At 61.2% G+C, this 26,731-nt stretch overlaps 3 protein-coding genes across 3 annotated transcripts; 2 read left to right on the plus strand and 1 right to left on the minus strand.

The window, feature by feature from the left end:
* The first annotated feature begins 971 nt into the window (after positions 1-971).
* EXOC3L2 (exocyst complex component 3 like 2) lies at positions 972-14,578 on the plus strand. Its single transcript, XM_015813853.1, has 11 exons — positions 972-1,659; positions 5,280-5,901; positions 6,421-6,535; positions 6,822-6,932; positions 7,183-7,283; positions 8,698-8,808; positions 8,986-9,121; positions 9,481-9,603; positions 10,023-10,178; positions 10,614-10,735; positions 14,284-14,578. Exons 1-11 carry the CDS (start codon positions 972-974, stop codon positions 14,576-14,578), a joined length of 2,580 nt encoding a protein of 859 aa, XP_015669339.1.
* Positions 14,579-19,618: 5,040 nt separating this feature from the next.
* On the plus strand, positions 19,619-21,967 carry CD3EAP (CD3e molecule associated protein). The gene is made up of 4 exons (XM_015813854.1): positions 19,619-19,736; positions 19,845-19,983; positions 20,161-21,690; positions 21,946-21,967. Exons 1-4 carry the CDS (start codon positions 19,619-19,621, stop codon positions 21,965-21,967), a joined length of 1,809 nt encoding a protein of 602 aa, XP_015669340.1.
* ERCC1 (ERCC excision repair 1, endonuclease non-catalytic subunit) lies at positions 21,152-26,554 on the minus strand. The gene is made up of 10 exons (XM_015813855.2): positions 26,323-26,554; positions 26,092-26,210; positions 25,108-25,434; positions 24,485-24,588; positions 23,777-23,876; positions 23,446-23,522; positions 23,191-23,290; positions 22,949-23,020; positions 22,527-22,595; positions 21,152-22,160 (listed from the first exon to the last, which is right to left on the minus strand). The coding sequence occupies exons 1-10, from the start codon at positions 26,552-26,554 to the stop codon at positions 22,107-22,109; spliced, it is 1,254 nt and encodes a 417-aa protein (XP_015669341.1). The 3' UTR covers positions 21,152-22,106.
* Between the last annotated feature and the right edge of the window lie 177 nt (positions 26,555-26,731).

A 26,731-nucleotide genomic window follows, 5' to 3' on the forward strand; every position in this document is an offset into this window, starting at 1 on the left:
GCAGAAGAGAAGAAGAAGAAGAACGCTGGCCTGCCCCAAGTTGCCCCCTAACCCTTTGCTGGAACCTCTTCCCTACGGGGAGGCCCCACTTCCATTCTCAGGGGCAGTTGCACAGAAGTGGGGAGCAAAGCAACAAGCGACGTGCCTGATGCCCTTCCCTGCATGCTGCCTCCACGGCTGCTTCTGTGGGTCAGGACTCCATGGGAGGTGGAGCTTCCACCGCTCACCTTTGCCACCTGCCATGCCAAGAGCAGCTTCCAGAGTGGGGGTGGCAAACCCCCTGGGCCAAGGGGGGTGGGTGGGGAGAGCCCCATCCAGCTCTGGGCTGTCAAGGTGGTCCCTGATAGAGCAGCACTTTGGCTGGTCCATTTCAGCTGACGCTCCTGCTCCGGAGTGACCGGGTGGCCTCTCTCCCTACATAGCTTTTCTGGCTCTCCCCTCTGTGGGGGCCACTGTGGGGTCCCGGGTGGGCCTCTCTGCTGCCTACCTGCATTTCCTCCTCCATCCTCTGGCCTGCCTTCCACTCACCCCACACCTTGCAATGTTCCCAAAATTCTTTGCGTGGAAATTTTCCCGTCCTCTTCCGAGGACCTTTGCTGCCAGGGGGTTTCCAGTGAAGGGGGCACCTCCCTCTTCTTGTAACCCAACAGCAAAGCAAAGTCCCCAATTTGAATGGGGAAGCAAACATGTCCAGGGTGTCTCCTTGCTTTGGGCAGAGCCCACGGCTGTCAATTATAAACCTCCTTTTATGGCCCAGTAGGTTGAGTAAACAGCCAATGAATGGCTGATTCAAAGCAACCGGCACCCTGGCCCCATATCTGAATCTGGCTCCAGAATTGGGAGGGGGGGCTGGGATGTCCTTTCCCAGATCTCTTGCGTCAAGTGGGACCTCCTGAGGGCATCCGTGCGATTCCTAGCAGCGATGGCTGAGCATCCTTTCTCCTCCGCAGGGCCCAGGGAAGGCAGCCGCCATGCCAGTCCTCAAGAACCCCTATCAACTCAAGATGGCCAGCAGGGGCCCCGGAGAGAGTGGGCGGGGCGGCAGCCGCAGTGGGACGCTGATCCTGGCCAAGGAGAGTCCGGGGACCAACCCTTTCGAGGAGGACCTGGAGGAGAAGGAGAGGGACTCCTTCCTCGGGGGCCTCTCCCCTGGCCAAGACAGGTCCCTCCCGGGGGACCTGGAGAGGGGTGTCTTCAGCGGGAGCCCCGAGGACCGCTTCAGGCGCCGGGCCACCCTGGAGAAGCTGGTGGGGCTGAGCCCCTTCCGCCTGGGCAAGGGCCGGAAGAGCGGGGAGAAGCGGTCGCCTGGGGGCGAGCAGGGCTCCGACCGGCGGTCCTTCCTGGAGCGCATGATGCTGCCCCTGATGGAGGGCAACCTGGGCCAGCGGGTGCCAAAGAAGCTGCGTCGCTGCTCAGAGGACTTCAGCCTGATGCAGCGCTTCAACGCGCGCCGCAAGGAGGGCCTCTACAGCTCGGAAGGCGGCCTGGCGGAGGAGAACGGCGGTGGGGATGCCGCCAAGCGTGGCTCCTTCCTGAAGATCGGGCTGGGCGGGAAGGTACGCCGGGCGTCCCTGGTGGAGAAGCTCAACCAGATGGAGGGCTCAGAGGCGGCCCCGGTGGGCGAGAAGTGCGACCCCAAGCCCAAGGAACCGCTCTCAGGTGAGTCTGGCCTGGCCAAACCAGACGTGGAGCCGGCACCCACCTTCCCTCCTGGCGCCCCGGCACGCTAAGCCCTCTGGGGGGCCTGGAGAGGATGCCTAATCCAGGGACCAGCCAGGGCGTCCCAATTGCTAGCTTAAGTCTAGGGGGCCCTGAAGAGCAACCCCCCCTTGCAGTGCACGGCTCTGCCTGCCCGTGCAGGGACATGTCTGGGAAGGCCGAGGAGTCCTTCCCCAAGCGAGCAGCGGAGTCTGAGGCAGGCGGAGGTGGGCCAGCCATGATCCAAGCAGGCCGGCTCACCTTGGGGCAAACAGCCTGTCCAGGAAGCCTCAGACCCTCCGGGGGGTTCGTGTGTCCAAGGCTGGTTCCATCTTCCGCCAAGCCAAGCCAAAGGGGAAGCCAGACTCGTTGAACAGCAGGGTTACTAACTCATAATGCAGAGATTCACTTAATAACTGAGAGAAGGTCGTAAAATGGAGAAAAACTCACTCGACAAGTGACTCACTTAACAACATAAATTTTGGGCTCGTTTGTCATAATTTAAAAACCCCAGAAAGATCCCCTTCCTTCCAAGGCAGGGCGCCCATAAAGAGTAGCTTTGCTAGCAGGAGTGGCGGGTTCAAACTTCAGTGCAGGCCACGATCACATGGTGCCCCCCCCCAGGCACGCCCAGAGGCTGGCCATGGATCTTTCCCTATCCCGGGGGTCCCCCATGAGCAGCTGTGATGCCCAGGCCGGAGGAGCCTCGGGGACCCCTTGCCTGCTCTCTGGGTCTCTGCTGGGTCTCTGCCTTCCCAGGGGCAACGGCTGGCTGTCCAAGTGGCCCTTCCCAGCCCCCCCCCAGGACGGAGGGGAGGAGGGGCCCTGGCGTCTCTGACCATGGCCAGGCTGCTTATCAGCTCCTGAGCGCTGCAGCTAATGAGTTTCTCTTCCCTTCACGCACATATTTTGTGGGCCTCGGGCCCATTGTTCCCCTGCCGTGATTCAGTGCCTGATTGCCGGAGCGTCTCCTGAGCCGCGGCCTGTGACCTTCCCAGAGAAGTTGCCAAGAGCAGAAGGAGGCGCTGGGGGAGGGGGCAGCATGGGCAGAAGCCATCCAGCCTCTGGAAAGACCCTTCCTCCCCCTCCCGGAGGCCCAGGGCTGGATCGGCTAGCGGTGGCGCCCTCCTTCCCCGAAAGCCAAGGCTGTGCCAGCCCTCCCCGAGTGACCCCTGTCCGGTTCCCTACGGTGCCCGGGGGCCTCCTCTAGCTGGGCTCAGCAGAAGGGGAGAGGAAGGCCAGGCTGCGTAGGAGGAGACACCCCCTGTACTCAGTGCGCCCCCAAAGGCCCCGCTCAGCCCTCCCTGTCCAAAAAAGCAGCTGAGAGGGGGGCAGAGCTGCTCTCTCTGCCTGTGATGCTGAGGACCCTCCCCTCCCAGAACAGACAAGGGGAAGCCCTCAGGCAGGGGGCAGGCTGTGACTTGCCTCCCCCTCTTCTTCGACTGCAGTTAAAAGCTGCAGCTCTGCCCAGGCGGGTACGACCTCAAAGCTGCTGACCAGAAGCCCCCCCCCCCAGCCATTGGGGCCAGGCTGCTCATCCACTGGAACGTGGGGGCCTGGCAGCCTTCTCCCACCCAAGGGAGTGGAAGCAGCCAGTGGCACCCAATTGGCAAGGCGGGGGGGGATGAGGGGCCACCCAAACCTGTGGTTCATTGCCCCCTTCATAATTCCTCTGACAGGCAAATCCCAGGGACATGGGGGTCTCATGCCTGGGCCAGGCATGCTGGTATTTCAAACCTTGCTTATTTGTGCCATTAGACTTCACCCACCAATCACGGCTAAGCACTCGGGGGGGGGATGGCTGAACTCCTTGGCTGAAGGACCCCTCCCCCCAAGGTCCACTTGGTACCTCGGCATGTGGGAAGCCCACCCTGGGGCTTTGGGAAACTTCCTGGGGCTGCACAGCCATGAAGGCTTCGGAGGACACAGTCGGAAGCTCTCCTTGGGGGGGGGTCCCCTGGGCCGTTTGAGGGGCTCTTGGGGCTGCTTTAGCCTGCCTTCTTTGTGTGGAATGTTTAAGAGCAGATGGGACGGCCGCTTGTCTGGAGGGCTGCAGGGTCTCCTGCTTGAGCAGGGGGTTGGACTAGAAGGGGTCCCTTCCACCTCTGTCACCCGTGGCCCTTTTCTCTTCTGCAATTGTTTTTACCTGGCCCAGCCTTTTGGCCCTTTTGGGGAGGGGGATTAGGAAGATTGTAGCCCAGTCTTGTTTGGAGGTTGGGGAAGGCTGGGTGAGAGGAGCCTCCGTCTGGCTGATGATGGGTCTTGGTGGTTTCTTCGCATGGCCCAGTTGGGGGGCATCCTCCATGCGAGGGAGGGGTCTCTCGCAGGTTCACTCTCCCGAAGACCCCAAAAGGGCTGAGTGCTAGGACATTGGGCAGGGCTTGCGCGAAAGAAGGGCTGTCGGTGTCCCTGGTCGTTTCTTGGGCATAAGGGCAAATGGAGTGGGAACTGCCCCCTCCCACAGCCCCCTCCCTACGCCCCCTTCTCAGAGGGGCTTGAGGCCCGTAAGGGGAACCTGGGAGCTTCGCCCCTTTTGAGTGGGGCAGCCCCATTTCCCAGGTTCACCCATGAATCAAACTTGCAAGGAAAGGGCCCTGCCCCCTGCCAGCCCCCCACCCCTCCCGCCCCCAAGCTGATCTCTGCCGTTCAGCTGATAAGGTCAGGTCATTGTGCGGCAGGCGACTGCGTCATCCGTCTGGGGCATTTCCCCTCGGCGGAGGGCAGGGAAACGGAAGAGGCCGCTTTTAGCCCAGCCGGACCCTCGGCCCTCCGAGGCTGCGGGGAGGAAGGCTCTTTCCTGTGATGACGATGAGGACGGTGGGTGCCTTGAAACCCTCACAAGGCCGGCGTTCTGTGCTGGACTTCCTGCAAGCCGAGGATGTGCATGAAGCCTGGGACCCTCTCCCCCGCTCCCCCGCCCCCCCTGGCCATCCAGGTCCCTTCTGGTTCCAGGACGGGAGGCCAACAGGCCCCAGTTACTCCACCCCCTCCCTGTGGTCACCTCTGGATACTGACCCCTGGTACACAGGAAAGGTCTGGCTGTCATGAGAGTTGGTGGTCCCCGGCAATGGATCCCTCTTCTCAGGAGGGCCACCTCAGGCATGCAAGCGGGGGGTGGGGGTGGGGGGAAGTTGCCTTGTCCATGGGCAGGCATCCACAGCTCCACCGGTCAGCTGTGCTTCCGCGGGCATGGTCAATACTCAGGATGCCAGAGCGGCTGTTCCCAGAAATTTGGCCCTCAGGGGGAGGCACCCAGAGGTTCACAATGGCCGCACCCCTCGGTCTTTGTGCTTTGGGTGAGGTCCACAACGATGGTCTCCATTCAGCCCTGTCCGGCTCTTGGCGATTCTGGGGCCGGGTCTCTCCACGCCCTCCGACCCTGCACGGCCCATTTATGGCTTGAGGGAGCTGCTTCTGCTGGGTCGGTTCTTGGCCTGATTAGAGTCGCAGCCTTTTTTCACTTGGGGGGGGGGCTCACGGGCACAGAGCCCCTCTGGGCCCTTCCCTGCCTGAGGGGGGCGGTGGGGCCCCACCCCCCGCCCCAGCCTCAGGCTCCCTTCCCGCTTGTGTCCCTCGCTCAGTCCTGGAGATCCTCAACCTGATCCACCAGCGGGAGCTCCGCCTGGCCGACGGGCACATCATGGAGCTGGAGGCCGAGTGCGCCCAGGGGGGCAGCGGGGCCAGCGGGAAGGACGGCAGCCGGAAGGCCAAGGACGTGGCCCTGCTCTACGAGGCGCTGCAGGAGGCGCTCTGGGCGGTGCTGGCCGAGGCGCTGGCCGCCAAGAGCGCCTACCCGCCCCTGGAGCAGCTGGTGCAGGTCATCGAGCAGGAGGAGGAGGCTGACCGCAGCTGGCGCCAGGCCCAGGGAGGCTCCGCGGGAAGCCCGGGGCCCCGGCAGATGAGGCAGCGGTGGGCCGAGGCAGTGGACCGGCTGGCGGGCCAGAAGCTGTGCCAGTGCGTGGAGGGCCGGGCGGGCACCATTGCCACCCGGATGGACCGGCTGGCCAAGTGCACAGTGGAGGACCTGAGCAGCGTCAAGCGCCACCTGCTGCAGGTCTACCCCGAGGAGTACCAGGCCTTTGGTGTCTACCTGGGCAGCTACCACCGGGGCCTGGCCCGCTGCCTGGCCGAAGGGGTCCGGAAGCAGCTGAGCCTCTCTGAGCTCTACTTCGTCTTGGACTGGAACAGCAACATCTACCAAAGGTGGGCAGTGAGAGCCCCTTGGAGTGGGGGGGGGGAGGCAGAGGCTGGGGGAGGGCCTGGGCTCTTTGCAGGATTGCCCACCCAGCACGGACCCTCCTGGGGCCCAAGTGGGAATGCCGGCTGGCAGCTGGCATATAGTTTGGGGGGGGCGGGTGAGAGGAGCGCCCCAGAAGAGGGGGTGGCCAAGGTAAGGCACCAGGAGTGCAGTGCAGAATTTTCTTACAAGCTCAATGGTAATTCAGCCCAGCTGGAAGTTTCTAGCCCCACAAAATGCCCTGGGCCTCTTCCGGCACTCAGGGCGCAGCACTTTAGATCTCCCCCAGAGAGAAATGGGGGCCTGGATCCTCCCCCAAACCTCTTTTCAATGGCAGAACTCAGCCCCCCCCCGAGCAGAGCCCTCTGGTCATGCCCTGGCTGCTTCTGTGCCAGAGCTGGCAAGGTGACGCCATGGAGGACCCTGGATTTTCCAGGAACTCTCTCTCTCTCTCTCTCTCTCTCTCTCCCCTCCCCCTACCACAGGGAGGTCCTCAGCCGGCCAGAGATCTCCCCCATGGTCAAGCCCCAGGAGCTCGGCCCCCTCCTGTCCCCGGAAACACAGCAGAGTCTGGAGGAGGAGTGCATTGCCGCTGTGAAGGTAATAGCTGGCCAACGGGCAGGGCGGGGGGGGGGGGGGAGAACCCACTGAGGCTCCAGACAGGCCAAAGGGCATCCATAGCCCTGGCCAGCCACCATAGCCCTGCTCTGCCATAAAAATGGTATACGGCCACTGAAGTCTCCTTCCGGGCAGTCTCAGGGAGGAGATGGATGGCCAGGTGGCCTCAAGAGGTCTCCCCACATCCCTCCTATCCCCAAAGCTGCAAGCCACGGGTGCCCCCCCCACTGGAGCCCCCCTTTGTGGACTCTCTCCCGTGCATCCGCAGGTGGCGATCAGCAGGGACATGAGCCAGGAGCTGCAGGAGGAGGAAGGGAGGTGGGCCCAGGAAGACAAGGAGAACAGCTTTCAGTTCGGCTTGTCCAGCAAAGTCATCCTGGTATGTTGGGGTCCCCCCCCCTGCCCTGCAATCTCATTAACCCCCCCCCCCTTTATTTTTCTGCTTCGGGCAGCAGCTTCCTTCCAGGACGCTCAGCCCACACAGCAAAGGGGGTAACTCACCCGAGCCCCTTGTGCCCGTCTTACTTCTCACCACAGGAAGCTTCCCCCTTTTGGCCAGAAGGCTGCCCCCCCCCCCAAATCTCCAGGGAGGCTTTGTGGAGCTGCTGAGTCTTTCTCTTGCCTTGCAGGTGCTAAAGGGGCACGCCGACAAAGCCCCCCAAATCACGGAGGAGTTTGGAAGAAGGGTGGCTCACTGTTGCCTTGCCAGCCTGGCAGAGTTCCTGCAGAGGTATTGCCCAGGAAGGAGCTGGGCATGGGGCACAAGAGACGCCCCAGTTGCTGCAGCATCTCTAGCCAGGCCCTCTGTTAGGGGAGGGTCCAGCAGTCTTCAAGGGGCGAAATCTGGCTTAGGGGCATCACAGCTGGGGCATCTCCTGGCTTTCTTTTCTTTCTTCAAATGTTACTGCCAGGCTGCAGACCAGCCCGGCGTGGTTTCTGGCTGAGCTGGGAGGTGCCTCCTCTCCAAAACCTAAGGCCCGGCCCTGGCGGCTTCTCTTCCCGTGTGGGCTGCGGTGGGGACCCACGAGCCAGGAAAAGCTGGGGCAGCGCTTCCCCTGATGCTGCCTCCCTCCCCTCCCTCTGGCACCAGAATGGGTCGAGGTGGGACAGGCGTGAGTTGCTTTCTCAGCCCTCCTGTTTTCCCGGGCTGGGCTCACCACAGCTGCCACGTGTTTGCATCAAGGGGCAGAGATGGGCAAGTCGGGGGGAAAGCAAAGTTGGGGGTGGTCTTGTTCCCCAGAACGGGCTGCTCTGCCCAAGGCAGGGGGAAGCCGAGGCGGTCCCACAGAGAGCACTGCTGGCTTTTGCCCCATCCGGACCCTCCAAGGGCCGGCGATTTGCCCCCTCACTCCTTGAGGGATGTCTGGAACCTGGCAGCCCCTCCCCCTGCGTTTGCGTGTGCTTCCCGTGGGAGAAAATACACGGAGGGTGGCGCAGGGTGGGCACGCGATGGGCTGAAGGGGATCATGGCACAAAGTTTCCATTTCAAACTGGCCGCCAGGAATACGTTCACCTTGGGGTATAAATAGCCGCCATGGCCCATTTATAAGGAAATGCCAGCGAGGTGGAGCCAAAGGGCCCGGCGGTCAGGGATGCTGGGGTGGACGGCCAGAGCCCGGCCAGGGACTATTTTTAGCGGTCTGCTTCTTGACATGCCTGTTTTCAGAGAGCTCTGGCTTCCGAGTGTGGATGGGGTTTGTCTCCAGGGCCACTGTGGAGTGCATTGCAGGGGGGTGTCTGTGTGTCTCGCAGGGTCCCTGAGCACAGGTGGGGTAAGAGGGCTATAGAGAGGGCTGTGGCTGTGTGTGCAATGAGACCCCCCAGGGCAGCTGCCACAGTGTGTCTGTGTGTGGGGGGGGGTTGTCTTCTTGCACTCCAGAAGTGGCCAAAGGGTCCAGGGGGTCTTTGGTGAACCAGCCCCCGCTGGGTGGAGAGAGAGGGCCCGTTTCTTTGACTTGGCAGGTTCTGATCCGGGTGTCAATTGCTGCAAAAATGGAGGGAGAGGGTTTCCTGTGCTGGAGGGGCCACATCAGGGTGGGGAGATGGAGCTGACAGCCAGGCAAAACAGGTGCCTTGGAGGGGGGGGCTTCACCACTTTGCCTGCAGAGGGTCTTCCATGGTGGCATCCTCTTTGCCCCCTTCAGTTTCCAGAAGAAAGTCGAGAAGTTTCATGAAGGCCAGGTGGTCAGCAGCCTCAGCCCAGAGAGCTACGTGGGCCGGACCATTATGCTGGTCAACTGCTGCCCCCCCTTCAGGTGAGTGGTCATCCCTGGCCCTGATGCCCTCTTTGCTGTGCATCCCATCCTGAGATCGGTCCAGTTCAGTCCCCTCCAGAAATAAATGGGCAGGAAAGGATGTGCCCCCCCCAGTTATGAGCCCGGCTGGCTTTGCGCAATTCGCACGCAGCTCGCTTGACAAGGCCGCTCTTCTAGGGACTACCTGGAGCACCTGGCCAGGTTTGGTCATCCGGACAGCGAGGCCGTGAAGCAGCTGGCAGGTTCGTCCCTCGACCGAGTGACCCGGCTGTGCAATCGAGTGCTGGCTGACCACCTCTTCCAAAGCCTCAAGGTAACCCGAGGGTCTCCCGGGGCCCGCAAGGAGGAGGGGTCTGCAGGGGGAGGCAGGGAGGGTTGTGCTGTTGGCCCCCTTTCTGACTAAGCCCCCGGAGAGCCCAATCAGATGGCTGGATCACACGTCCCATAAACCATGGTTTGTTCCCACCATGTTTTGAGAACAGACCTATTGGACGGGCTGACACAATAGCACCCTAACCCTTAAACTTGGTCTGCAAGGATCAGTGGGAGGATTCCCCCGAGTGGGCTTTGCTTGGAGCTCAGTGCAAACTCGACCAGGGAAGCCCCCGCCCTCAACCCAGACCTGCTCTAAGGCTGCATCCTCTCCCTTCCCTGCCCCCCCACCCCCGCCAGCCCTACTTCTACAAGCTGATGAAGAGGAAATGGCTCAACAACTCCGAGGCCTTCTCCGCCATCATGGCTCTCCTCGCGGAGCACGCCCAGAGGCTGAGGCGGATGAAGCTGGAGCCCTACCAGGTGAGAGCGGGGGGGGGGAGGAGCTGCCGGGGGCACCAGAGACCCTCCTCTCGAGCAAATCCTTCCCTCGGTGCCATCAGAGGCTCGCAGTCAGGGCCAGGTTGGGCGTCCAGAAAGGCCCATGTCCACCCTGGCTGGGCTTCTTCTGGCCTTCCACACAAAGGCCGGTCCGAGGGAGCACGTGCCGCCCTCTCCCAGCAGCTGGTGCCCTGCGGGAGTCAGTTCCCCTCTGTGCCCGAGACGCCACGGAGGGCAGGCGGAGAACCCCTCACGTGCCCAGTGCCAAAGAGAAACCAAGCTGCCCCCAAACCGCCTCGTCCTGCCTGGGTGGTTTCCTCAGACCCAGCCGTGGCCTAACCCAAGGCCCAGAAGCCCTGGTCCTCTGCCAGCCCTGATCTGCCCCCCCCTGCCCCCCACAGATGCTGGTGAGGGAGGTCCACCGGCGGGTGCTGATCGAGTACGTCCGGCCGTTGATGCGAGTGCGGATCATCTGCACTTCGTCCAAGATGAGAGCCAAAGTGGCCCAGAGACTCCGGAGCGAGGCCAAGCAGCTGCAGGAGTTCTTCATTCAGCTGGTGAGAAGGGGGGGGCTCACGGCCTTCCTGTAGGGGTAGACGTCAGCAGTCAGGGTTCCCCTGCCCCACAGCCTTCTCCCCAGGGGATTGGAAATAAAAAAGGAGGGGGATCCTGTGCCCTGGAGAAGGTGGCTGGGCTGGTGGAGATGTCTCTTGGGATCTCAGAAGGGCCAGAGGAAGGTCCCTCTCCTCCTCTGAGCTCCGGCTCAGGGAAGGGTGAGCGCACACTTGTCACATCCTTTTGTGATTCCCAAAGGTATTTGGGAACTCTGGTTCCAGGAGTGGGTTCCATGGGTCAGTGGAGAGAGGCCACTTCCTGAGGGGGTTTGCTTGCAAATGAGCCACGGCAACCCTCCTCCTCCTCCTCGAGGACCAGCGAGGGTCGCCCTAGAATTAACCCCCCTTGAGGCTCTGCTCTCCCCTCCCTTCCTGCAGGAATCCTCCTCCTCCTGGCTGGACTCCGTGGTGCCCCACCTGGCTGGGATCCTGGAGCTGGAAGACACGCCGGCCATCCAGATGGAAGTGGCTTTCCTGGCCAGGGCCTTTCCTGATGTGCAGTGAGTCGGGGGTGGGTGGGAGGGGGAAGCGGCCTGTTGTCCCCAGAGCATGTGCAGACGCTCTTGCTTTCACTTGGTCAAGGGTCCTCTTGACCAGGGTCAGGCCATTTTGGGAAGGCGTAAGGGCCATTGCAGCTGCCTCTGAGCATGAAGCCTGTTTCAGCCACATGAGGCTCCTCCTCCTCTGGGGATCTGGCCCATTCCCGTCCTAAAGTGATCCTTCCCCAGTCTGGTGTCCTTCGGGAGCATCGGATCTCAGCTCCGGCCATCTGTCCCTCTGGTGATTCTGAGCCTCTTTTCCCTTTGGTCAGTTGGGTGGTTCCCCTGGTCCCTGGGCAGGCTGGATCTCAGCTCTCTAGGCTGGGCTGCATCTTTGGAGCTGGAACAAGACACCAACTATCCCCAGTCATGGAACTAATGCATGGGCATGATGGGCATTGTAATCCAGCCTCCCCCTGGGAGCCATGGGTTCCTCACAACTGCTTGGGGCAAAGTCCTCCTTGGCTTAATGGCCAGAAGATCCATGGAGGCCTTCAAGAAGGAGGAAAAGACAAGAACCGGGGGCGAGGGCGGCCTTCACCTTCTCCCCATTCTAGGTTCGGGGCTGTTGGGCTGCTCATTCTTGGTGAGGAAGCAATGCTGTGGCCTCTCCCGCTCCAGCCACGGAAAACCTACCACGTTTCAGCTCCTTTGGTCAACCTCCTTCCAAAGAGCTGGTCTGCTGAGTGGACACCTGAGGCTCCCCTCTACTCAAGCCTTGGGCCACACAGGGAACTGGCCCTGGCCCAGGCTAGGGTCCGGCCCATTCCTCACGGTGTCCTGTGGCTCTGCCTGTTGGATCAAAGAACCCGCCCAAGATACATCCGTCCAGTGGTGGTGAGGCTGCTGCCCCACTCAGCATTGGCATTTGGGGGAGAGACGTGTCCCCGAGGATAGCCCTCCGGGGAGGCTACCTCCCAAAGGGGCATTTCGGGGTTGGGCTGCTGCCAGGGCCCCCTCCCTCCCTCCCCAGAGACCTGCCACCCATCGCAACAGAGTGGTGGCCACGTCTCTTTGAGGAAGGAACCAGACTTTAGGGATCCAGGACAGGTCCATGCCCAGCACCCTCTCCCTCACCCGTGGGCTTTCCTAGACAACCCACGCCCCTGCTCTCCCCCCTCCCCAAACCCCTCCTAGTTTTCTACTGCTTCGCCCATCTTCTTCCTTCTGCTGAGAGCAGAGGCCGCGCCAAGCAACTCGGAGCTCTCTGCCCAGGGCAGCCCAGGCCATCTGCTCTTGGCTCCAAGGAGGCTGGTCGGCTGCAGCCACCTTGTCCCTTGGCAGCCTCGGTCTGTTCCCCTCTTCCCCTGAGGACCCTTTGACCTCTGCGGGGGAAACTGAGGCAGGTAGATGACGCTCCCGTCAGTGTCCTCCTCTGCCTTCTCCCAAAGGACCCGCTTCTTGGAAGCAGGACGGTCACTTCCACTTCCCAGGACAGGCGGCTGGGGAGTTATAAATACCCTTCCCTTCCCCGCTCTGCCCACACGGCTCTGCTGGGCTACCAGCCCGGCTGCGTCACGCGGGGAGGGCAAAGCTGGGCCTTATCGTGCCTCCCCCCCTTGTTTTTCTTTCCATCTTCCTGCTGATTGCATCCTTAGGAATTGTTTCGAGGCGACAGATCGCCCGTTTAAGTGTGGCTGACGGACGTTTCCTGTTTTATCTGGGCTTGTTGTTTCTTGAAAGAAAAAAGAGAGGGAGAGAGGACGAAGCCGTCCAGCAGAGCAGAGCAAGTGGCCGAGCTTCAGACAGGAAGCAGAGTTTGGTGGCCATTTCCTGCCAGACTGCCATTTGGGGCTGGCAGCAGGACAAGAACCACACCGGCTCTGCCAGGGTGCCCGGAAGCTCCCCTGAGGCGCGAAGGGTCCGTTGGCACGTCTTCGGGAGAGAATCTTTTGGCAGGCGCTGCTGGCCCAGGGCCGCCGACCAGCCGCCTCGGTGCCCAATCTGTGCCGGTTGCCATCCCTTGGGAAAGTGGGGATTCACCCACTGCGGTGCCCAGCCTGCGGGGGGGGGCAAGAGCGTGCCTGCCTGCCCACCTGAGCACAGGATGCCAGCACCCCTCTTAAGCTGCCCTGGCTGGGTGCCTTGGAGGAGCGGAGGGGCCCTCCTAAAAATAGGGAAGGGGAGCCGTGCTATCAGCCCCGCTCAGTGGTCGCCGGCTTGGGTGGAGCCTGTGAGATGGAGGGGGTCCCCCGGGCCAAGCCAGACTCCCTGAAAGGTCTGGGGGGCTGGGGCTGGGGGCTGCAACTTCCCCTCCCCCTGTGCCACAGACCCCCGATGCCGAGAGCCCCCCAGGAGCCGTTAACCCTGTGGCGGCGGCTGCTCTGCTCCCTCTGCCGCCCCACCCTCGGGGTTCGGGGCCTGGCTGATTGTGTGGCCCTGTGCCAGCTTCCTGAGGTTAACGAGCATCCGAAGCTGCAGGGCTTTAAATAAACTCTTTCGCGGAACAGCGGAGCTGGGAGGCTCCTGCGCGCTCTCACCCCAGGCTGTGTGTGTGTGTGTGTGTGTGTGTGTGTCCCCAACTCGGTCCTCAGGCACGAAAGATTTCCAAACTACCCCTCCCCCCTGGGAAGCCCAGTCACCCCCAGAATAGGCTCCCATCCAGCATTTGAGGGTCCTGGGGGGTCGGCTGCACCTGGAGCCTGGGCTCCCCGGGGGAGTTTGAGGGTTTTCTCCTATGTCACGAGAGGGGTTTGCTATTCCTCCCCCCCCCATTTCGTTCCTCAAGCAGGGATGGCTTGAAAGGGCCCGGGGGCCTTCTGAACCCGCTGCCTGCAGCCAGGGGCCTCTTTCTGGCTGTGCTGCTCCTGGGGGCCCCATGAGCATTTGGGGCCACGGCTCCCGTTTCCCTTCTTCTCCACTCCCAGCCAGCAGTGCCTCAGCCTGATGTGGATCGGTGGGGCAAAGCCCCTCACCATAATTGCTGCCATTTCCCCCCCCCCCCCCCCCGCTGTAGCCTTAGCTGCCAAGTATTTTCAGCCACATCCAGGGAGTTCTTGACTTAGTACCTCCGGTCAAAGTTACAACAGCCCTGCAAAAAGTGATTTATGACTGTTTTCACAGTTACGACCTTTGCTGTGATCATCCCCAGGACGCTTGGCAACTGACTCACATTTATGACGGTTGCAGTGTCCCCGGGTCATGTGATCCCCTTTTGCCACCTTTTGACCAGCAAAGCCTCTAGGGAAGACGGATCCACTTAACCATCACGTCACTAGCTTATCAACTACAGCCATTCACTTAACAACTGTGGCAAGAAAAGTCGTAAAGTGGGCCAAAACTCACTTAGCAAATGTCTCACTTGAGAACAAAAAATTTGGGGCTCAATTGTGGTCGTAAGTGGAGGATTGCCTGTACTCCCTCTCCATTCCTTGTATGGGAACTGCCGCCCCCGCAAGCCCCGGTCCCTTGGGAAGCCACGCGGCCTAGCCACCTTCGCCGTCCCCGGGGACGGCCAAATTCCCTTCTGGCTCCCTCTTCCTAGCCGTCCCCTTCTTCCCTCCCCCCAGAAAGAAGCACCTGGCGGCCCTGCTGGACGTTCGGGGCCTGCAGAGCCAAGCCCAGCGGCAGCTCATCCTGGGGGTGCTGGAGAGCCTGGAGCTGACGGGGGCCGAGAGGGACGTCTGCCAAGACCGGGCCTTCTTCTCCGAGATTCCCACCAGCGAGGTCTTCTGCGTCCGCCTCCAGCTGCACCGCCTCTCGCACTTTGGGCTCACCTGCCTCTCCCGGGTGCGCCGGAGACCCCCCCGGCTGCAGCGACAGAGGAGGGGCCCGAGAGAGAAGGGGGCGGAAGCTCAGCTGTGAGGACCCTTGCTCAGCCCCAACTGGACGTTCTCGGCCCTGAGGTTCTGGCCGGAGGGCTAGCCGGCTCTTTCCAAAGAAGCCAGCTTGCCTCATGATGCTCGCCCTGGCGAGGGGCGCAGCTGCCTGCTGGACATGACGGCCGAGAGCCGGACGGGCAGCAGCCTCCCTTCGAGCCACCTGGGGGGCCGTGGCGAAAGGCCACTGGTCCAGGCAGGCTGGATTTGGGGGCGATTGCCAGGGAGGGGGGAAAGAATGGGGGCTGGGGGACAAATCCATCCACTCTTAGACCAGGGGAAGGGACCCCCTGGAGGGACCCCCACCCTTATAACCAACGGGTGGATCTGAAACCCCGATGCTCCTCAGCCAGGAACATTTCAGGGCTCAGCGAGTCTTGCGCCAAGAAGGGGTCCCTGCAAGCCTGGGAGACCGAGGGAAGAAGCAAAGTGAGCTGTGCCCAGAGAGACCCAGGAAACAACCTGATTCAGCCTTGGAACCACATCAAACCGGGGTGGGGTAAACTGCTGGCAGGGGAGGGGGGGAGTTGGGATGCCCAGAGGAAAGGAGCACACGGGCTCCTCCTCCTCCTCCTCCAGATCTAGGAGGCTCTGAGTACATCGAACAGGCCTCTCCAGACGTGGCAACTTTATGACGGGTGCAATTCCCAGAAATCAAGTCCACAAGTCTTAAAGTTGCCAAGTCTGGAGACCCCTGACATAGAGCAATAGGGTTGGAAGGGACCTTGGAGGTCTTCTAGTCCAACCCCGCCTATAGCAGGAGATCCCATACCGTATGGGGACATCTGCATACGGATACAGGGATGATACCCTTGATCTAGCAGCAGACCTGGGATCGGCTCCTTCACCCTGGCCGAGCTGGAGGATGAAGAACTGTTTGCACCTCATCATAGTTTGGTTTCTGCAACACCCCCACCCCCATTTCTCCCCTCCTCCACCCTATCTGAAGTGGGGGCCCTGAGAGGAAACCAGCAGCACATCACCATTTCCAGCCCCCATCGCAAACTAGCTTCACCTCCTCCCTTCCCACCAGCTCGGGAGACCCCACCGCCACCTTCCTCAGGCTGGCTCAACTGGGCACCGGGGGGGGGCAGATCCCGGGCCACCGTGCTGGGCGCTGGGTACCCCAATTAGTAGCTATTGCTGTTGGCCTGTTTTCCCTTTTAACGTTTGGACCTAGGCTGACCTTGGAAAAGATCCCATGGAAAGTTGGGCCTCCTACTGGGATGCGAGACCACCAGGAGACCCCAGGTCTGCAGACTAAGCCCAGGAGGAGGGATCCGCAGGCCCTTCCAATAACAAGTTGCGGTCTCTTCTTCCTCTCCTTGATAGCTGCGCTGTCACCCATTTTATTTCTGCCAGCCCTCGAATGACGAAAAAATGTTTGCAATTTCTTTTTGGCCTTGGGCAAAGGCTGGTCTATTTTCTAAAGCTTTTTGATATATCTTAATTCAAAATGTATATGCTGCATAAAGACACTTAACTCCTTTGCCTGCTGGTTTAGTTCTTTACTTTCTTGTATTGATTAATGTGCTTATTTCGTTATGTATTTGGATTTTTATTTGAATTTTTAAATCCGGTGAGTCTAATATATTGTAAGATGCATAGATGAATGGCCTACAAAATTTAAAATTAAAGAGTTAAAATAGTCATCAGACAGGTGTTGTTGCAGGTGTTGGCTGCTCTGGAGGGTGTGCAGTGTGCAGTGTGCTGCAATCCAGGCGGAGGGAGGAGGGCAGGGCCACCTTGGAATGGCGCACTGTGTCCGAGCTCTCGACCTCCCCTCCCCGCAGGCGTCCGGATCCGCGCCGAGAGACAAAGTGTCCCCCCAGGGCCAGCTGCAGTCACGCAGCGTCCCCATCAATCCTGCTCCTGCCCTGACCTGTCCAGCCACCCGTCCCTGGCTGTAAACAGAGCGGGAAACGCCACTCATTTATCCTGCGAGATGTAAACTTTCCTGATGGCTGAAGAATAGCCGGCCTCTCGGACAGCCCGGCGGCCTCCAGGGAACATGCCGGCCGGGCTGGGCTTCGCAGGCAAAGCAGCAGCAGCAGCAGCAAGAGCGAGAGGCTTCCAGGAATGCCCCCGCTCCCTCCCCCTGAAGAAAAACACTGTGAAAAACAGTTTTCCTTCCCGACACTTCCCACTTCGACAAGGACTTAACTCATCAAGCCTGTCTCTGGGCTTGGCTGTCCTCCTTTTTGGCAGCCTGGATCCTACACTGGAAACATCCCAGAACGGATGCAGGCTGGGCGGAGGGCGGGGGGGGGAGAGGATGGGGCCGCTGACCTTGGGAAAAGAGCCCCCTGGGCCCTGCTCCATCCAGCCACCGTGGGTCTTGGGGCCCAGCCCCTCACTGGGTTGAGCCAGGCAGGGGCTGGTTTCTGCAGAAGCCTTTGGGCTGCCACAAGCCCACCTCCCCCCTTCTCCTGCACGCCTGTTGCCTCCCCACCCAGGAACCCCCAAGAGTGCCGCTCCCCACTCGCCTCTTTTGGGGACCAAGACAATTCCTGCTGTGCAAGAGAAACGGGGGGCGGGGGGGCAAGAGTAGGACCTGGGCATGGCTCGCCCACCCAGGCCAGAGGGCAGTGCCTGGGGAACGGAAGCCCCTCCCCCCCCCGATTTTCCCTGTCCTCTCAAAGGCTTCCCCAGGACAGGGCCAGAAGGGAGCGAACGGGTGAGGGGTCAGGGGGATGTTTACAATGTGGAAAGCTCAGGAAAAGCCCCCACTTCTTTGGAGCGCACTTCCTTCAAAACAGCCCTGCCTGCCTGCCTGCCTGCCTGAGTGGTGAAATAGGACCAGCTCTGCCAGAGGTGGGGGGTGGGTGGGAGAAGCAGCCAGGCTCCCTCCTGGCACCTCTGAAGCCTGAAGGTGAGGTAGGGCTGGGCCTGTTCCTGCTCTGATCCCTTTATGGCACGGGGCCCTGGCTCAAATTAACAAACCCCCCCCCTCACAGTCCTTGCAGGAGCAGGATGCAATTCTAGGAAGCCCCTCAGGTCTCCAGTGGGAAGTGGGAGGGGTTGGGGGAAGCGAATAGCCTTTAGTCATAATAAGCCACTCTTCTTACGCCAATCATAAAGCCCCCTTCGGCATTTTTCAACCCAGCCTCTGGGTCCAGGACCAAGAACGCCCCCTCCCCCGGTAAATGCTAAATGAGGGGGGGGGGCTTGCAAAGACATGCCAGGCCCTAAGAGGAGGAAAATAACTTTTTGGTTGGAAAATGCAGCCAACTCAGGGGGTCCTAGAGGTCTGAAGGCAGCTTGCAAGCGAATCTCGCCTGCAGCTGACCAGCCCAAAGGTCTTTTTCAGTTTGTCCCTTCAGCCACCGGAGGCTGCAAGCGGTGGGCACCTCTGTACCCCGATGAAGACCCCGGAGTTCTTGCAGGCTGGGGAGGAATGGGCAACACATGGCTGCTTCCTTTCTAAGGGGCTGCTCCTCGCCTGCTGCCTCTTTAGCAGAAATCCCTTCCCCAGGAGGGCAGGCACATTTTTGGAAGAAAAAGAGTTTTAAAAATGGCTCTTAGTCACAGGGGCCAAATGAAGTCTGGGCTCGGAGAGGCTGGCTGCCTTTGACACTGCTGAGGTCAAGCAAGCAGGGCAGGCTGGGATTCAAGTAGGATTCTCTCAGGAGCAACTTTGGCCAGGGCGGAAAACAAGAAGGTGGACCACCCCCCACCCCCCCAACACCAACCGGGTCAGCTCTTGGGAGGCTGGAAGTGGAGCTGCCGCACTCACGAGGGAGGAGGGGGTCCCAGCGGGTCTCACCCTGCCCGCAGCCCCAAAGGGCGGACGGAGGAAGGGAGGCTATTTTCAGCCGCCCGCTGGGGAGTCCTCCTTGGGAAGGAGCCGCGAGAGGCTTCCCAAGCACAAGCCAGGGCCTTGAGGACAGGAATAAGCCCTTCCTGGCCAAGAGGGAAAGGGGCTGCGGAGGAACCCACGGCTGACGTCAGTGTGGGGGGGGGGGCTGTCTGTCTGTGGGCCCCAGAGGACAGGAAGGCGAGGCCTGAGCCTTCGCCGCCTGTCCCCCGGGCTGTGAGCCTTGCAGACCCATTTCGGCCACCCTTTCCTGGGGTCACCTTCTGCAGGCTCTGCTTTTTGGCGCGGGCAGGGCGGGCAGGGCAGGGCAGGGCTAGGATTTGGAGTGGAGGTGAGATCTGTTGACCAGCAGAATCTGCAAATGGCCGCCTGCTTGTCTTTTGCCTCAGTTTCCCCAGGGCCATCTGGAGGGAGTCCCCCAGCCTGGCCTCCTGGCCAAGCACCACAATCTGGGGCACCTTCCTCCCTCCCTCCGGCTCCGACAGCTGCGGGCGCTGCCCAGGCGCTTCTGGGCCGGGGGTCCCGTTAGCGACAGAGCACAGCGGCCCCTCCGGCTGCCCTCCACTTTCCTTCCCGGGCTCTGGCGGCCTCCCCGCCCATCGCCGTCGCCCCACGGCTAGCCTAGAGGAGCTGGCCGGCGCTCTCCTCCCGGGCAGGGCTTCCTCCTCTGGCCGCGGCGGAGAGGCGGCGGGTCTCCTTGCTCCTGCCCCTCTCACTTGACCCCAGGCCCGGCCTCAGAGCCAGGCGGCCCTGCATTCACCCGCCAAGCCTGCCAAAGCCGGGCCATCTCTTCCCGGGAAGCGGTTGCTGCAAGGATCTTCCGCCGCCGGGCTCCCGGGGCGGCAACGCCGCTGCAATAGCGACACCCAGCGGCAAGACGGCGCGCTGCACGCGGCCAGCAGAGGCTAAGCAGGCTTCACTCCGGATTGGATCGCCGTGCCCATCAGGCACCGCCGAGACAGCAGCCAGTTTGCTCGCCTCCAGAATGCAGCCAACATGCGGGGGATGCCAGGCCTAAACTACCAGTCCCATCAGCCGCGCCACTGGGCAGGGCCCTGGGATGATGGGACCTGCAGTCTGACCAGTGAACCCCTCCCGGCCTGGGGCTGCCCAGAGTCGGGGCGACGGGAGGGGGCGCCAATCTCCCCGAAGGTCTCCAGTCGCTTTAAGGGACGAACGATACCAACCTCGTAGGGGGGGGGCGGGGCCATGACGGCGCAGGCGCACGCGAGGCCTCCGAACACGGAGTCTCCCGGAAGGCGCTGCGCAGGCGCCGCACGTGGCCCTCGAGAGATGGGGGCGCCCGGCGGGGAGGCGGCGGCGGCGGGTGAGCGTCGGGGGGCGATCGGGGGGGGATCGGGCCCGGAGTCTGCTGGGCAGCGCGGGGCGGGAGGGGCTGCCGGAGCCCCCGTGAAAGCGCCGTTGCTTCCCGCAGGGCCCGCCCGCTTCCAGTGCCCGGAGGAGTTCTGCGCGCGGCACTTCGCCCCCGGGGCCGCCCTCTGCGCGGAGAGCCTGGCGGCGCCCGGCACGCGGCTGCTGCTCATCAGGGGGCCCGCCGACTTCCGCCCGGAGAGGTGAGGGGGCGCGGGGCGGGGGGGGCGCTCCGGGCTCCGCTCCTGCCCGGGACGCCAAGGAGGGGAGGCGCTGCGGGAGGCAGGCCTGGCTGCCCGAGGGTCCCGGCGCGGGGCTGGGCGAAGGGCCGGCACGGCTCCTCCCCGGGCGCAGCCTGACGCGGCCTCTGCTCCCTCCAGCCTCGACGGCCGCAGCCTGACGCTGCTGGGCTCCCGCCTTCTGAGGGCTCCGCAGCCCGACGGCAGCCAGAGGGTCTACAGCCTCCACGGGAGCCGGGAGGAGAGCGGCGCCCGCCTGCTGGTTGCCGCCGGCCGGCCGGATGGCCTCGCCTGCGCCCAGCCGTTCAGCGGCTGCCTGAGGATCCAGGAGCGCTACGGAGAGCCCGGAGCCGCCCGGCCCCTCTTCCCGGTGGCGGAGAGGCCGGCGCCCCGGGTGCCGGGAGGGCTCAAGCAGCGCTTCCTCCCCTTTGGGGCCCGGCTCAGGGACGCTCGCCCTCCCTCGGAAGCGGCAGGGGGAGCCGCCCGGAAGAGGGGCAAGAAACGGCCGCTGCTGCCTGTGGCGCAGGGACTCTGGCGGCCGGAAGGGCCCGAGCCGCTTCTGGGGGGCTCCACGGAGCCTGCCGAGGGGCTGCTGCGAGAGCCGGCGAGCGCTGGGAACAAGCGGCGCCTCCTGAAGGCGGAGGAGGCGGAGGCAACGGAGCCGGCCACGCTCCCGGCGTTTGGCGGGCGGCCGACGGGCCCCTTGGAGGAGGGTGCCTGGCCAGGACGGGAGGAAGAGCCGGAGAGGAGGAGAGGCAGGAAGAAAGAGAAGAAGCGGAAGAGCAACCGGGAGACTGAGGGGTCGCCGGACCCCAATTCAAGGTCCTGGCGGCCTGAACGGGACCCCTGCTTGCCCAGAGGGAGCCGAGAGCCGGAGGGAGGCCTGGGCGATTGCGGAGGAGGAGAGCCAGCGCTGGGCGGATGCAAAGCCAAGAAGAGAAGGAAGAGCACGCAAGGGGCGGGGGCGGAGGGGCTGTGGGGCATCCCTGCCATCAAGGAGGAGCCGGTGGACGTCTCCTGTCTGGGAAGCCCCCTGGAAGAGGGTCTGGGGGCCGTCGGAGAGGACCCTGCTGGGGAACTCCATAGCTGCAAAAAGAAGAAAAAGAGAAGCCGGGAGAAGGGGGCAGAGGGGCTGTGGGGCGTACTTGCCATCAAGGAGGAGCCGGGGGACGTCCCCTGCCTAGGGAGCCTTCTGGGAGAGGGTCTGGGGTCACCCAGAGAGGAACCAGGTAGAGAATTCCCTGGCTACATCAAGCAGAGCCCAGGAAAGGGGGCAGAGGGGCTGTGGGGCATTACGGCTCTTAAAGAGGAGTTGGGGGACGTCCCCTCTCTGGGGAGCCTTGCAGAAGAGAGTCTGGGGGCCATCACAGAGGACCCGGCTGAGGAACTCTTCAGCTGCAAGAAGAAGAAGAAGAAAAAGAAGAGCCGAGAGAGGGTGGCGGAGGAGCTGTGGGCCGTTTCAGCCCTCAAGGAGGAGCCGGAGGACATCGGCTGTCTGGGAAGCCTTCCAGAAGGGGGTCTGGGGTCAGCCAGAGGGGGCCCTGCTGGGGAACTCCTGGCCTGCAAAAAGAAAAAGAAGGGGAAAATGGACAAGGAGCCTCTGCAGGAACAGGGGACAGAAACACAGCAGCTCTTGGAGTCCACCGTGCAGGACTGGGCCGTCCCTCTGGGGCAAGAGCCATTGCAAACTAATGGGGAGGCCCCAAAGCCCAGAGCCAAAAAGAAGAGGAGGAGGGAGGGGGAGGACCAGGCTGGACTCTTTGCAGCAGGAACTTAACAGCCTTTTTAAGCGTTTTGTTCATGCTCTGTTTGCCCTTCCAAATAAATCCAGGAACTCTGAAGGCCAGCGTTCCCTGCCATTTCTCCCCTTAAAAATGAGTGGCTGCATTACTTGTTTTTCGGTGTTTTATTGCCTGTTCTGTTAAGCAATGTCCACATAGCAAAATAAGGGGCTTCATTTCTCCTCCGAGAGGGAGTTGTGTTGCTCTGTTGTTCTTCCTGCAGCTTTGAGGGAGGAAGGGGATTGGAAACTGGTCGTTTCAGAGATGATTGTGAATCATCCTGGCCCATCGTCTTGAGCCCCCTCCTCATTTGGGCACCTTCAGAAATGGTTCGTGAAGGATGTCAAAGAGTCTCTTGGCCTGGAAAGAAGACGTACGAGTGAAGATAAAAAAAAAAAAAAAAAAAGCTAGTCCAGATGCTTTCAGACATCCAAACTTTGAAAGCCTGGCCTTTCTAGGTGTTCCCCACTGAAAACCTTCCTGTTGGGACTCAAACTGCAGGATGTCCAGCAATATTATTGCTGGGCTACCGTTGTGTTTGGCTTCCCAAAGTGAAATAGCCGCACCTCCCCTCTGCCAGCTTGGTCTCCTTTCTGGGGGGGGGGAGGTTAAGGCAGCAACTGAGGGATGCTGCTTGCGCCCTCAGCTGACTGGGAGGGGGAGGGGCTTCCCTTCCACTGTGCCAACCGATGGGTTGGGGGGCTTGAGGCAACAGCCTCCACTCACCTTTTGAGGCCCAACGCCAGGACACAGGGAAAGATCCTCCTTGGACGCCTGGACAATATTGGCCAGTGACTGCAAGGTAAGGGCAGAGGGACTTAGCGGAATGATCCCAGTGCATTAGCAGGCATCAGACCCAGCGGAAGCTGAGTAGGAAGCGAATGCATATCCATCAGCCCGCACCTGGGAGTGAAGGGGAAGGCTTGACCGCAAAGGACGAGGTAGCTCTGCAAATATTGCTGAACTGCAAGTCCCATCCCTCCCACTTTTGCTACATTGGCTAGGGCTGATGGGAAGTGGAGTTCAACAGCCTGGGGGGAGGGGGGAGTCACAGATGACCCCTTCTGGCTTGCACATTGCTGGGGAGTGCTGCTCTCAAAGCACCAAATCCTCCCAGCCCACCCCCAGCAGAGAACTGGCTCGCTCACTCCAAATGTGGACAGCAGGCTCAGGGTGTCTGTTTTGTTCACGGATTTGACGCTGGTCAGGCAGTCGGTCACCTGGGAGAGAACAAAGCAGCTGCAGCACCAGGCCACGTTCAGCAGAAACTCTGGTCTGCTGCTTAAGGAAAAAGCTAGGCAAGGCAACTGGCAGCTCGTGGCTGGGGTCCAGGGCGTGCCCCAGTCAGGCTCTGCCCTCCTCCCTCCCCAGCCAAAGGAAATGGCCGTACCCGCGAGAGATAGTCTTGCTCCACTTTCTCCTTCAGCAGGTCAGCTGGCTTCTGCTCGTAGGCCTTGTACGTCTCCAAGTAACGTCCGGCTTCTTCTGGACTAAGGGTGGGACAGGATCAGAAAGCCATTGCAGGAAGCTCATGAGACCTGCCTCTCTGCTCTGCGTTTATGAGGTTATTCCTGTTTGTCTCAACTTGCTTGCAGGGGTCTTCCATAGCCAGGTCTCTCCCACCCGCCCAGCGTTGGGGTCTCACCTCCAAGCCAGGATGAGGGTGCAGTCAGCAAGGATGCAGATCTTGGCCAGCTCCTTGACTGCCTGGTGGGGGTCTTTCTGAAAGAGCCGAGAGGAACTGCAGTTAAGGTAGCCAGCCTTGAAAGGCAGGAAAGGGCCATGCGTTCCAGCATCTCCCTGACAGCTGCCAAACTCTCAGCAGCCACCGAGAATGAACAGAAGCATCGTGGGCCTGAGTTTGTTAGTGGACACTGGGCTAGCAAAGGAACATGGGGCAAGGAAATCCATGGAATTGGCTGCCCAAAGCAGGAAGGTGACATCGGGGGTGGTGGTTGGGGGGGGCTATATCTCACCACGTCAACCTGAAGCAGGAGCACCTGCAGCTGGTACGTCTTCCCCAAGTTACGCAGCCGCTCATGGATGTAATTTGGATTCAGGTTGTGGTACCGGAGACTACAAAGAGAATCGTCAGAATGGAGTTTGTCTTTTTCAAAGAGGAAGCAGCTATCAAGATTTGGTTTTATCAAACTTCAATAATGTTGCAATAATGATTGAAAAAAGGGGCCTGATTCTGATCTGCATTGGATTCTGCAATATGCATCCTAAATCTTTATCTCCGTGTGGCTAAAATGGGCTGTTGCCTTTCAGGCTGTACATTTCACCAACTCTTATCGTGGGAAGTTTAGCAACAATTTTAAATGCTCCATTCTGCTTATACTGTACCAAGGGGGAAACAGCATTTTGGACCTGAAAAAGAATTTGCAGAATTTTTTTTGCTTAACTCATGTCAGATGGTTTCCCTTGCGGTACTGTGTGATTTTTTTCAGAAAAGGAATAAGCCCAATTCCTTTTCAACTGCGAACAGACGTGGGTCCCCTACTTCTGGCAAAAAGCACTCCTGTGTTTCAACTAGCAAAGCTTGCATTCAAAACTGATATTACTATACATGCAAGTACATTTACAGTTAATTATAAAAACAGTTTCCCTGGCGCGGGATTTGAGCCCAAAGCAGCTACCTGAATAGCTTGTGGCGGAAGTCAATCTGAGCTTCCTCTGCTTACCTCAGGAAAAGGGCACATGTGCTCTGGCCCAACACATAATCTGGGACAACTTCACCAAATTCCCAAGGCACGTTGCGGACAAACTTCAGAATGGGGTTCCCCCTCTGAGGGCAGAAAAGAGTCCACTGTCACTGGGGAGGATTTCCCACCTGCCTGTGGTCACAGAAGGAGGCAGGCAGCCCACTTCTATGAGGCGAGACGAGACGCTGTAACTGGGCTCCAAAAGCACCAGCAGTATGTGTGACCTCCTGAAGAAAGTGGAGGTATTCTATCAGGGTGTGGAGAAAGGCCTTGCCTTCTGCTGAAGGAACAGGAAGGGACGGGAGCTGGTGAGAGGCCGGGCCAGTTAGAGAGAAAGGCCAGTTCCCAGAATTCTCAGGAGCACCTAGGGTGTTTGGGGAATCCTGACATCTGAGCAGTTCCCAGGGTGGGGAAAGCTGATCTTCTAAGTGGTCTGCGCTGGATGTGAAGAATAGCAGCGCCCAGTCCTGCCACCTTCCTGGACAGCTGTCCCTGAGCACTGGCCACACTTGCCTTGAAAGACTGGCCTCGCAATAGCCAGGCTGTCAAAATGGGGAAGCTGACCAGGAATGTCCCCTGCTGGCCTGCCTGCTTCATCTCACCTGCCGGGGACTGACGATAATAGTGTTGTGCTTGGCCCCTGCTTTGGGGGCTGTGGGCTTCAAGGGGGAGCCTTTGTCTTCCGCGGTGCTTTTGGGGGGCACAGCACTCTCGTCCTGGTTCTGCAGAGGGGCTTCTTCCAAGATGGTCCTGGCCGATGCAGCAGGAGCAGCAAAGGTGGGTTTCAGCTGAGCAGCAGTGCAGGAGGAAGAGGAGGCGACGGCTTGCCCAACGATGTAGTCTGCGTAGGATGCCCCCCTGGGCGCAACTGAGGGCTCAGGGACAGTTGCGGCTCTGGCTGCTGAAGCGGGTTTGAAGAGAGGCTTCACCTGGGAACGAGAGGGCAAAGGATCCATTTCAGTTGCTGAAAGGAGAGATGGCAGCCCCTCAGAGAGACTCCTCTGCAGACTTTCTGGGTACACATTAAGGGCCCAAATCACCGAGTCAAGGAAAAGGAATCTGCAAAGAGATTCACGGATCACTCAGCAAAACTCGAGGAGGAGGTTGCTGGGGGCAGAGAGGGGAGTGGGAGGAGAGGAGCCGGAGAGGAGAGGGGCAAGCGGGGAATTAGCCTCCAACAAGAGAGAATTTGCAGAAGGCGTGTAACTGTCGCCAGAGGCTTCCCCTTGCGCTGCTGTGAGATCTTCCAGAAAAGGAGCAAGCCCCGTGCCTTCTCCCCGGGGAACGGAGGAGGGTCCCCTGCGCCTGGCACAAACGGCTCCCGTGTTTCAACCGGCAAAGCTGCCGTTCGGAACTGGCCTCCCTCTCCCTGCCTCTGCGCTCAGTTCTGAAAACTCTCTCCCCGGCGGGGCCCAGAGCAGCCCCCTCCCCAAGGGCTGGAGGGCCCCCCGAATGCCCCTCCGCCAGCCTGGCCCCGTCCGGGAGGGAGGGAGGGAGGGAGGGGGCGTTCAGCCCTAAAGCGTCCGGCTCCTCCCGGGGCTGCTCCCCGCCTGACCGCTGCCTGGAGCGGAGGCAGGGGCGCTCACCGCGGCTGCCGCTTCCTCCTCCTCCTCCTCCCCCGGCGTCCTCAGGGCGAACCTCCTGGCCTGCTTGGGCTCCATGGGCCGCTCCTCCTCCTCCTCCTCTTCCCGGCGGGCTCTGCGAGCTGCCCAGCCAGGACGGGGCGCGCAGGGGGGCAGCTGCCAGACCTCCCTCAGGCGGGCGGATTTTCACTTATTTCTTGAATCGGCTCTCCGCCCGTCTCGCGGCCTCTGCACCTGCCGGATGACAACCGCGCTGTCCGGGGCTGCCCTTGTATGGTGGCGCGCCCCAGACCCCCTTCCGGTGGGGCAGAGAAGGGGGCAGAGGCCTGGCTCCGGGCAGGAACCGCCCTCCCGCACGGGCGAGCTTCACCGGTAGGATTTCCGCCTGCTTTTGCGGAGGCGCCGCCGACCCGCGTCCCGTTGCGGGACCAATCAGGGCGCTCCCTGTCTGGCGCATGCGCACCATCTCGGAACCGGCAACTTATTACCGGTCGCTGAGAGGCGGGCTCGGAGCTCATGATTTCCGCGGCGGCGCTCTGGCGATCCGAACTCTATGGTTCCCCGCCGGCGGGACAGAAAGGTTCCTGCGCCTGGGCGGGAAGCGGCTCCGAACCCGGAACTTCTTAGACAGCCGCTTCGCCGC

Source organism: Protobothrops mucrosquamatus, unplaced genomic scaffold, assembly GCF_001527695.2.
Source record: "Protobothrops mucrosquamatus isolate PMUCROS unplaced genomic scaffold, P.Mucros_1.0 scaffold201, whole genome shotgun sequence".
Taxonomy (NCBI): Eukaryota; Metazoa; Chordata; class Lepidosauria; order Squamata; family Viperidae; genus Protobothrops; species Protobothrops mucrosquamatus.